We start from the raw sequence: 10,891 nt of genomic DNA on the forward strand, positions 1-10,891 counted from the left end.
TGCCTGGAGGACCATTGACTGCTCCCCCTGCTGCCTGGAGGACCATTGACTGCTCCCCCTGTTGCCTGGAGGACCATTGACTGCTCCCCCTGCTGCCTGGAGGACCATTGACTGCTCTCCCTGCTGCGTGGAGGACCATTGACTGCTCCCCCTGCTGCCTAGAGAACCATTGACTGCTCTCCCTGCTGCCTGGAGGACCATTGACTGCTGCCCCTGCTGCCTGGAGGACCATAGACTGCTCCCCCTGCTGCCTGGAGGACCATAGACTGCTCCTCCTGCTGCCTGGAGGACCATTGACTGCTGCCCCTGCTGCCTGGAAGACCATTGACTGCTGTCCCTGCTGCCTGGAGGACCATTGACTGCTCCCCCTGGAGGAAGGATACAGAAGGTGAAGTCACATGGGATCCGCAATTGGTAAGACGGACATTGGTCAGTACAGTACAGGAATAGGCCCTTTGGCCCACCATGTCTGTGCTGACCATGATGCCATTCCAAACTACTATCTGCCTCCATATGGTCTGCATCCTTTTATTCCCTGCATGTTCACGTTCTTTTTAATTCATTTGTGGAATGTGGGTTTCGCTGGCCAGGCCCAGCCGCACCTCCATCTCCTACCGACCAACCTCATCCCGCCCCCTTGACCTGTCCGTCCTCCCTGGACTGACCTATCCCCTTCCTAACTCCCTACCTACACTCACCTTTCCTGGCCCCATCCCCGCCTCTTCGACCTGTTTGTTTCCTCTCCACCTATCCTCTCCTCTATCCCTCTTCTATCCGCCTCCCACTCTCTCCCTATTTATTTCAAAACCCCCTTCCCCTCCCCCTTTTCTGATGAAGGGTCTAGGCCCGAAACGTCAGCCTCTCTGCTCCTATGATGCTGCTTGGCCTGCTGTGTTCATCCAGCCCTGCACCTTGTTGTCCAGCATTTATTGCCCCGTTTCCCTCCTAATTGCCCCCCCTTGAGAAGGTGACGGGGTGAGCTGCCTCCTTGAACCGCTGCAGTCCATGTGGTGCAGGGACCCCCACACAATGCCCTCAGGAAGGGAGTTCCAGGATTTTGACCCAGCGACACTGAAGGAACGGCTGATATATTTCCAAGTCGAGAATGGTGAATGGCTCAGTGGTGTTCCCATGTATTTGCTGCCCTTGTCCTTCTAGATGGAAGTGGTCGTGGGTTTGGAAGGTGCTGTCTAAGGAGCCTTGGTGAGTTACTGTAGTGGATCTTGTAGACGGTACACACTGCTGTTACTGAGCGTCGGTGGTGGGGGGAGTGGGATGTTTGTGGATGTGGTGCCAATCGAGTGGGGGCTGCTTTGTCCTGGATGGTGTCGAGCTTATTGAGTGTTGTTGGAGCTGCCCCCATCCTGGGCAAATGTTTTATTTTTATTTATTTATTGTCACGTGTATTTTGTTACAAAATACAACAAAAAGTGTTGTACGGTGTCACCACTCTCTGCTGTTGTCTTAAAATGCAGAAAAATAAAACCAAAACGTAGAATATGAAAGCAGAAAAATATAAAGAAACAGTGTCCAACTTCACAGTCCTTGCTGTTAAGTGCTTCATCATGGGCCATGGGCCTGATGCTCAGGCTTTTGTCTCCTTCACCACCACTGTTTGGCGCCATCTTGCCTCCCCAGATGCTATGATTCCTCGAAGGACCTTGACAAATCAGATGCCACCAATGCAAGTTGGGTACTCCACCAACCCAAACTTGACTCTGACGCCACAGTGAGTCCAATTCGGGCCTACCTCGCCGATGCCACCAGGTCTTGGCCTCAATGCTGCAGCCATTAGTTGGCGCTCAGACCGCCTCATCGATACAGAAATGCTGGGGGCTCACTTCGAGTTTCTGGCAAATGGTGACCCCCCCCGCCACCACCAGGATGTTGATAGTGGGGGGAGTCAGTGATGGTAACACCATTGAATACTGAGGGGCGATGATTAGATTGCCTCTCATTGGTCTTTGGCTGGCATTTTGTGTGGCGCAAATGTCACTTGCCACGTGTCAGCCCAAGCCTGAATATTGTCCAGATCTTGCTGCATTTGGACACGGACTGCTTCAGTATCTGAGGAGTCGCGAATGGTGCTGAACATTGTCCGAATGTCCCTACTTCTAACCTTATGATGGAGGGAAGGTCATGTGTCTGTCCGTCTAAATGCCTCCTAAACCACCAAGCTGTAGCTGTCCATTTCGGTTTTGTGAAAATGTGTGTAATTATCAAGCTGCACTTGCCAGTCTGGACTCTTGTCTGTGAACATGGCATAATTCTCAGGCAGTCAGTAATATTCTATGTGAACTGTACGGTTCATTCTCTGAAGGCAGTTATTTGGTCTCACAAACTGGATCCATAATGGCTTCACCTTCTTCAGCATTTGTGATTATTTATTTGCTTGTCAGCCTGGAGGTGAGAGACAGGAGCGTGTGTGCCTGAAATAACTCCACAAAGGCTGGTGTCCCATCACCAAGGCACTGTTTATTTACACATGCACAGTATGTGACACTGACCCCACTAGCTCAGAGCCAGCTCCCAGAAAGAGCCAAACCCCTGACACTCCTCTTTGAATCTGTCAGCCAGGGCTCCCTGATTGAACCAAGTTAACAGCCCCAGTAGGAGAAGCCATAGTCTATGAGATCTACCTGGCTGACCTTGTTCCAATCACTAGTTTCCCCTGGGTTTCATTCAGAAATGATAGATATGATTCCTGTTTAGGATTGAGAGTGTGGGATATCTATACTGTATGTGCCATACAACAGTTGATGGGTTTTAGGGTTCTGTGGTATGACTGACAGTCCGTTTAATTTTGTACTTGGCTGTATTTAGTGCTTCTTTTTGGTGAAAAAGTGTTTTATTTTGTATCTGTCTGTTAATGGTACATGATTTGTTTTAATAAACTGCAGCTCGATGCAACCAAGTGTGGTTTGCTTTATCAGAACCACAATTATTATGGAACAGATAGAACCCATGGTGTCTGTGTGAACACATTCCACTCTCTATCCATTCTGCATGCCGGTTTCCAGTAATTAATTGGGAATGTGAACTTTATCCACTTGTTAACAGTGGTTGGGAAGTGAATGCAATTTTGACGTGAGTTCTGCAGTCGTTTATCTTTGATAACTGCAGTGCCAGATTCATATATAACAGTGTGGACCTGGAGGAACACAGCAGGTCAGACAGCATTAGAGGAGTAGGAGAGTTGACGTTTCGGAAATTCAGAAATGTCTGAAGAAGGGTCCCGATCCAAAATATCAACTCCCCTGCTCCTCTGGTGCTGCCTGGCCTGCTGTGTTCCTCCAGCTCCACACTGTGTTATCTCTGACTCTAGCACCTGCAGTTCTTACTATCTCTCAGTGCCAGATTCATTCTGTGTACAGTATGTAAATGGCATCCTCCTTCTGGCTTCAGTTTTGGTTCTGTGTCTGATCCTGTGTGATTGAGGAATTCATTTTTGCTTCAATATTTCTCTTTTCCATGAGGCATAGTTTTATTGCATTCAATTTGTATCATTTTTTTGTGCATGTGGTTTTTGGATACAGGACTGGCTTAGTTGTAGAGTACGGAGAGTAGCGGTGGAAGGGTGTTTTTCTGGCTGGAGATCTGTGACCAGTGGTGTTCCGCAGGGATGAGTGCTGTTGTTTCTAACATGTGTAAATGATTTGGAGGAGGATGTAGGCGATTTTATTACTAGATAGGCGGACAACGCAAAGATTGGTGTAGCTGTGGATAGTGAGGGGAACTGCCCGAGGATACAGCAGGACGTAGACAGGGTGGAGACTTGAGCGGAGAATGGCAGATGGAGTTTAATCCGGACAAATGCGAGGAGATGCATTTTGGGAAGGTCTGGTGCAGGACGGGAGTATACAACAAGTGGCAGAACCCTTAGTAACATCAACACACAAAGGGATCCAGGTGTGCAGGTCCACAGTTCCCTGGAATTGGCGACACAAGCGGATAAGGCGATGAGGAAGGCATATGGCATGCTTGCCTTCACTGGTTGGGGCACAGAGTATAAAAATTGGCAAGTTGTGTTGCAACCGTACAGGACTTTAGTTAGGCCATATTTTGAATATCGTGAGAGTTCTGGTCACCACATTACCAGAAGGATGTGCAGGCTTTGGAGAGGGGACAGAAAAGGTTCACCAGGACGTTGCCTGGTTTCGGAGGGTATTTGCTATGAGGTGAGATTAGACAAACTTGATTTGTTTTAATTTAAACATCGGAGGATGAAGGGGTGGCCTGATAGAAGTTTACAACTTTATGAGAGGTGTGGATAGAATGGATAGTCTTTTTCCGGGCGGGGGGGGGAGGAGGGGTTTCAGTTACTAGGGGTTATTGGTTTAAGGTGAGAGGGGGAAGTTCAAAGGAGATGTGAGAGGCAGATTTTTTTTTTTACACAAAGTGCAGAAACGTGGTAAAATCCAGGACACTGCAGTGGGATCGCGCAGGAAATGGGATGCAGCAAAGGGTGGATTTTCATGGGCTGTGCCTGGCCGACTGGCACAATGGTGTGGGGGTCTTAACTGGGCAGAAGGCAAAAAAAAATCAATTCCAACCCCAACCAGGTTAATGCCAACTTTCCTAACTGGTGGGGGAGGGGGGCACAGTGCCATCTTGTGCCCTCACCCCATGCCTTCACTGGCAGGTCTGGGCTCCCCTAACTGTGAAGAAAGACGTCTCTCTCATGGAGGCGCCCAGTGCACCATCTCTAGCGTGGCAGTCCTGGCTATCCTTACAGCAGCATGACCTATCAGGTGGGGAGTGGGCATGTACCCTGGCACAGGGCAGCAGATCATTTCTCTTCTCATGGCAGGTTTTCTTTCCGAATCCTGGAGACAGTACAGTCGGGAAGAGACCATTCGGCCCCACGTCGGGCAGCCCATGGGCCCTCATCTCGGCAGACGCCAATGTCTCCTCTGGCCGTCCACCACATTTCGCTTCCACATACGAAGCGGAGGTGAAACGCAGTTTTGCGACCCGCTCCCGGGCAGAATTCACCAACCCCTCTGCCATTTTCCTCCAACGCTCCACGACACCTAACCTTCACAAAGTCCTGCCCAACAGCTTTTGCGGACGGGAAAATCAGGTTGGTCTCATCTAGCAGGGGTCTGTTGACAAAGCAGTGTCCACGAAAGGGGGACTGGAAGATGTGGGGCACTTCGACTATGGTCTTCAATAAGTGCCACATTAAGGTTAGACCGCATGGTGTGGAGGCCATTGTACCATGGCCAACAAATTGCTCAACAAGAGGAAGCAAACAGTAAGGATACACAGGTCCTTTCTGGATTGGAATAACTATCAGAGTCCTGCAAGGATTGGTTTTTGGTCCTCAATGATACGTAATTTATGTCAGTGATTTAAACGAAGGAATCAAAGACATGGTCAATTTGCTCAAGATAAGTAAGAGCGTAGGTTGTGGAGAGGGTTTAGAGATTCTGTAAAGGGATATAGTCAGGTTAAGGGAGTTGGCAGAAAATCGGCAGAGGGAGTGAAGAAGGTCATCTCAGTGTACAACAGGATCTTGATCAGATGGGCTGAGGAGTGGCAGATGGTGTTTAATTTAGATAAACATGAGGTGCTGCATTTTAGAAACGCAAATCAATGCAGGACTTATACCCTTAATGGTAAGGACCTGGGGAGTGTTGCTGAAAAGACAGACCTTGGGGTACAGGTTCGTCATTCCTTGAAAGTGGAGTCTCAGGAAGACATAAAGCGTTTGGTACGCTTGCCTTTATTGGTCAGGGCATTGAGTATAGGAGTTGGGAGGGTCATGTTGGGGCTGTACAGGACATTGGTTAGGCCACTTCTGGAATACAGTGTACAGTTCTGCTCTCTGTCCTATAGGAAGGATACGGCGAAACGTGAAAGGGTGCTGAAAAGATTTACAAGCATGTTGCCATGATTGGAGGGTTTGAGCTATAGGGAGAGGCTGAATAGGCTGGGGCTATTTTCCCTGGAGCGCCGGAGGCTGAGGGGTGACCTTATAGCGGTTTATAAAATCATGAAGGGCATGGATAGGATGAACAGTGAAGGTCTTTTCCCCAGGATAGGGGAGTCCAAAACTAGAGGGCATAGGTTTTAGGTGACAGGGGAAAGATTTAAAAGAGACCTGAGGGGCAACTTTTTCACGCAGAGGGTGGTGGGTGTGTGGAACGAGCTGCCAGAGGAAGTGGTGGAGGCTGGTATAATTACAATATTTAAAAGGCATCAGGATGGGTGCATGAATAGGAAGGGTTTAGAGGGATAGGGGCCAAATGCTGGCAAATGGGACTAGATTAATTTAGGATATCTGGTTGGCATGGACGAGTTGGCCCGAAGAGTCTGTGCTGTACAACTCTATGATTCTATAATATGGGTAAATGTGAACTAGCGCAATTTTGTCAGGAAGAATGGACACCCAATATACTGTTCAAAAAGGGGAGAGCTTGCTATAGTGTAGTGGGATCTGGGCATTTTAGTACATGAATCATATAAAGTTGGTATGCAGGGACAGCAAGTGAGTAAGAAGGCAAATGGAATGTTGGTCTTTATTGTGAGGAAAATGGAATACAAAAAGTCGGGAACTTTTGCCACAGCTGTACAAGACAATATCTGGAGTACTGTGTACAGTTTTGGCCCCTTGATATGATTGTGTAGGCATTGATCAGACCACACCCTGGAGTATTGTGTGTGTGAGGGTTGGGTCTCCTTATCTGAGGGAGGGGGTTCTGGTGATGGAGAGAGTACAGCGAAGGGTTTTCCAGGCTGATTCCTGGGATGGCATGTACTGATGGATGAAGAGAGACCGCATTGGGTTAGGATGAAATTCACTGGAGTTTACAAGATTAAAGGGGGAGAGGGCAGTCTCATGGAAACCTATTGAATTCTAACAGGGACTCGGCAGGGTGTTCCTGATGATCATGGAGGGAGGAGGGGGCTGTGCAGAGCACTGAATATTTTCAAGATGGAGGTAGATGTGGGATCTTGTGGCTAAAATGATCATGTGGGGAGAGCAGGATTAGCGTATTGAACTCAATGATCAGCCCATAATCATATTGAATGGCGGAGCAGGCCTAAGGGACTGAATGGCCTGTTCCTGCTCCTTCTATGTATGATATTCATGGGAGGGTTAGAACCATGAGAAATTTCATGAGAAATTTAGAGGTTTAGAACCATCGGATATAGGAGCAGAATGAGGCCATTCAGTCCATCAAGTCTGATTTGCCATTCAATGGCTGATCTGATCATCCTCAACTTCCACTTTCCTGCCTTTCCCCCCCACCTCATAACCCTCAATTCCCCTTCCCAGTTAAAAATCTGTCTGTCTTAGACTTGAATATCCCAGCCCCTACAGCCCTTTGCGGTAAAGAACTCCACAGATTCACTCCCCTCGGGAGAAGAAATTCCTCCTCATCTCCATCTTCAATGGATGACCCCTTATTCTGAGATTACACCCTCTGGTCCTAGACTCTCCCACAAGGGGAAACAACCTCTCCACATCTCCCCCTGTCAAGTCTCTTTAAGAATCTTGTCTGTTTCAATAAGGTCGCCTCTCATTCTTCTAAATGAGGTACAGGGCCCGACCTACTCAACCTCTTCCCGTAAGACAGTCCCTCCGTACCCGGGATCAGTCGAGTGAACTTTCTCTGGGCTGCCTCCGATGGCCGGTCCATCTCTGCTTGGATACGGGGACCGAAAATTGTTCACAGTTGCTGTGGTCCTACTAGTGCCTTGTGCAGTTTTAACGAAACCTCCTCACTTTTATTCTACATTCCCTTTGAAATAAAAGCCAACGTTCCTTTGGCCTTCCCTATTTCCCGCTGAACTTGGATGCTGGATTTTTGTGTTTTGTGCATGAGGATTCCCCAAATCCGTCTGTCCATGGCTTTCTGCAATCTTTCTCCATTTAAATAATATGTCCTGTCAAGGATGAGTTTATAACAGACTTTCAAGCCAAGCTTCCTTCTTCCATTTCATTGTCCTGTTAATCATAGAATCCCTACAGTATGGAAGAAGGCCATTCACCCCATCAAGTCCACACTGACCCTCCAACAAGAAAGCTACCCAGAACCACCCTCCTTTTCCATGGCTAACCCACCTAGCCTGCACACTATGGGCAATTTAGCATGGCCAACACACCATAACCTGCATATCTTTGAACTGTGGGAGGAAACCCATGCAGACACAGGGCAGAACATGTAAACTCTGCACAGACAATCGTCCGAGGGTGGAACTGAACCCGGTCCCTGGCGCTGTGAGGCAGTAGTACTAACCACTGGTTAATATTCCACTCAGATCTGAACAATACTCTAGTTGTGGCCTTGTTCACGCTTTGGGAAGGTTTATCGAAACACCCCAGCATTTGTCATCAATCACTATTGATGAACCTGAAAATCCTACACGCTTTGATAAGCTCTCTTGCTGCTTTTAAAGACTGACATACCTGCAGCCCCAGCTCCCCCTATCCCTGAACACTCTTTTGAGCTTTCCCTTTATAGTGTATCCAGGGAGTTTTCCCCTTCCAGCATCTGAACTCTTGACCAGCCCAAGTAAACTTGCTGGCTACAAGAGCAGGTCAGAGGCTGGGAATCCTGCAGCGAGTAGCTCACCTCCTGACTCCCACAAAAGCCTGTCCCACCATCCACAAGGCACAAGTCAGGAGTGTGATGGAATACTCCCCACTTGCCCTGGATGGAGGCAGCTCCAACAACACTCGAGAAACTCAACACCATCCAGGGACAAAGCAGCCCCCGCTCAATTGGCACCACATCCACAAACATCCCACTCCCTCTACTACCGATGCTCAGTAACAGCAGTGTGTACCATCTACAAGATGCACTGCAGCAACTAACCAAGGGTCCACCTTTGAAACGCACGACCACTTCCATCCAGAAGGACAGGGGCAGCAGATACATGGGAACACCACCCCCTCCAAGCCACTCACCATCCCTGACTTGGAAATATATCGGCCGATCCTTCTGTGTCGCTCGGTTAAAACCCTGGAACTCCCTCCCTAAGGGCACTGTGTGGGGTCCCTACACCACATGGACTGCAGTGGTTCGAGAAGGCAGCTCACCCCCACCTTCTCAAGGGGGCAATTAGGGGGGAATAGGGCAAAAATTGCTGGGCCTGATCAGCGATGCCCACACCCTGTGAGTGAAGAACAAAAACCTATTCTGCCAAAATGCGTCAACCTGAACCTCCATATTAAATTCCGTCCAGTCCTAACCCTGCCATTAAACGTAGGAATGACTATGCTGGGATACGGTCTTGATAGAGCAGCCGGTCCATGGCTCTTTGTAAATTACGGTGCAGTGCCAAGGCAGATGGGACTGTGGGCTGAGCCCTGGGCCCTCGAAATGGGATTCTCATTTTTGACCAGTGGGCACTCAATGGGGTGGAAGGGCCTTCTCTGTGCTTTGGAGATTTCAGATCACCGATCCCATCTCAAAAACGTCAAGGGGAAGGCGATGGGTACTGTCGAAGAGCCAAAATACAACACATTCACAAGTTACATCTTTCTTTTTATCATATGTGTGTATATATAATATATATATGTCGAGTGAGACAGAGAGAGAGATCAAGCCATATACATTACATAGGAGGTGCGGCTCCCACCACAGATTGTCAGACAGAAACATCACAAGTTACAAAGTTACAAGCACAAAAGGAATACAGGGAGTCCTGGGACAACCTGGGGTCAGTTGTTCTTGAAGTGCTAAGCTTAGGGAAACGAGGAATCGATGTAAAGGGGGTCGGGGGGGGGGTGAAGAATGGTGTGGGTCAATGGTGCGTTGTACGGTGAAGGGATTGGGACAGCGATGACAGCAAGCCAAGGTTGTAAATATTTGGTTTGTCTTCCCAGTGCACATGTGCACGCGCGGGATGGGTGTCGAAATGCGTCTATCGAATGGCAATCATTTATCGGATATGTGGGGCTTTGGGTTTTATAGTTGAATGGACCCCCTACCCCCCTACCTGGTGCTGACAGAGCGCCCCACTCTGAAATGGTTTGGCACAGGGACTTGGCACTCACTTAGGCCAATTCTCAACTCATCCTTCGGTCCGTCAAACGCCCTGAAGAGGGGGAGGGGTGGTGGGTAACCCCTTGGGGTTTCCGCTCTCTCTTGCGCTCGGACGGTCGCCATAAACAACGCCGGGCCGGGGACAGTACCACAGGCCGAAGCGTTGCGGTCCGGGAACGAGGCCGTTCGGCCCAGTCCGCCTGCGCGCCCGCTCTTCAACCGAGCGCCATTCTCTCGCGCCAATCTGCTTCTGCTGCTGCTGCTGCTTTTTTTTTTACCGGACGGGACGGCCGCACGCATCACGTTCCCAAATGCGGGAAGACGGCGCTCCTGGAGTCCACGGCGTCTCAACCGACACTACCGGAGGGAGCCTACTGAGTTTACCCAGCATCCTTCACTTCCCGGGCCCCGCCCCGCCCGGGTTCGGTGACGTGGAACCCGGTCTTGTTAAGGACTGAGGTGACTGAGCTGCACGGCAACAGAATCCTGTCAGAACCATCACCCGATACACAGCCAATATTGCAGGGCTAACAGGTAGAAGGCAGGCAGTTGGGGAGGGGCGGGTATGGGGTGGGTGGGGATGCAGTTGGCGAGTTCCTCTGGCAGGGGCTGGCACGGAGATGACGGGCCAAACCGCCTCCCCCTGAACCATTCTGCAATGTCCCCTCTCCCTGTCCTCAGAGAGAGCCTGCAAACACCTGATGTGGAGGTTGCTCCATTTCTGACCTGGGCTGCTATTGGGCTGGGCCAGCTGGTTTGCTGAGGTGCCAGCCTGACATACAACTGGAGGCAAGAGGGCAGCATTGACCCTCAGACCCTGGCGTTTGGCAGGCTTTTCGCTTGACCAAGGCCTATGGTCATACGCCTCTTCCCCGGCGTATGGTGTGGAG

General features: G+C 49.7%; 1 protein-coding gene across 2 annotated transcripts in view; it reads right to left on the bottom strand.

The window, feature by feature from the left end:
• The window catches only part of snrnp27 (small nuclear ribonucleoprotein 27 (U4/U6.U5)), a 52,929-nt gene extending 42,530 nt beyond the window's left edge, over positions 1-10,399 (bottom strand). Inside the window, exon 1 of one of the 2 annotated variants that reach the window (XM_048618598.1) lies at positions 10,280-10,399. In XM_048618598.1, coding sequence (XP_048474555.1) covers positions 10,280-10,301 — 22 coding nt within the window. In that variant the 5' untranslated portion in view covers positions 10,302-10,399. Of the gene's footprint in view, positions 1-10,012 lie in introns of both variants that reach the window. The other variant, XM_048618597.1, reaches the window with a different exon arrangement.
• Positions 10,400-10,891: the final 492 nt, after the last annotated feature.

This window comes from Rhincodon typus, chromosome 40, assembly GCF_021869965.1.
Source record: "Rhincodon typus isolate 14 chromosome 40, sRhiTyp1.1, whole genome shotgun sequence".
Lineage (NCBI taxonomy): Eukaryota > Metazoa > Chordata > Chondrichthyes > Orectolobiformes > Rhincodontidae > Rhincodon > Rhincodon typus.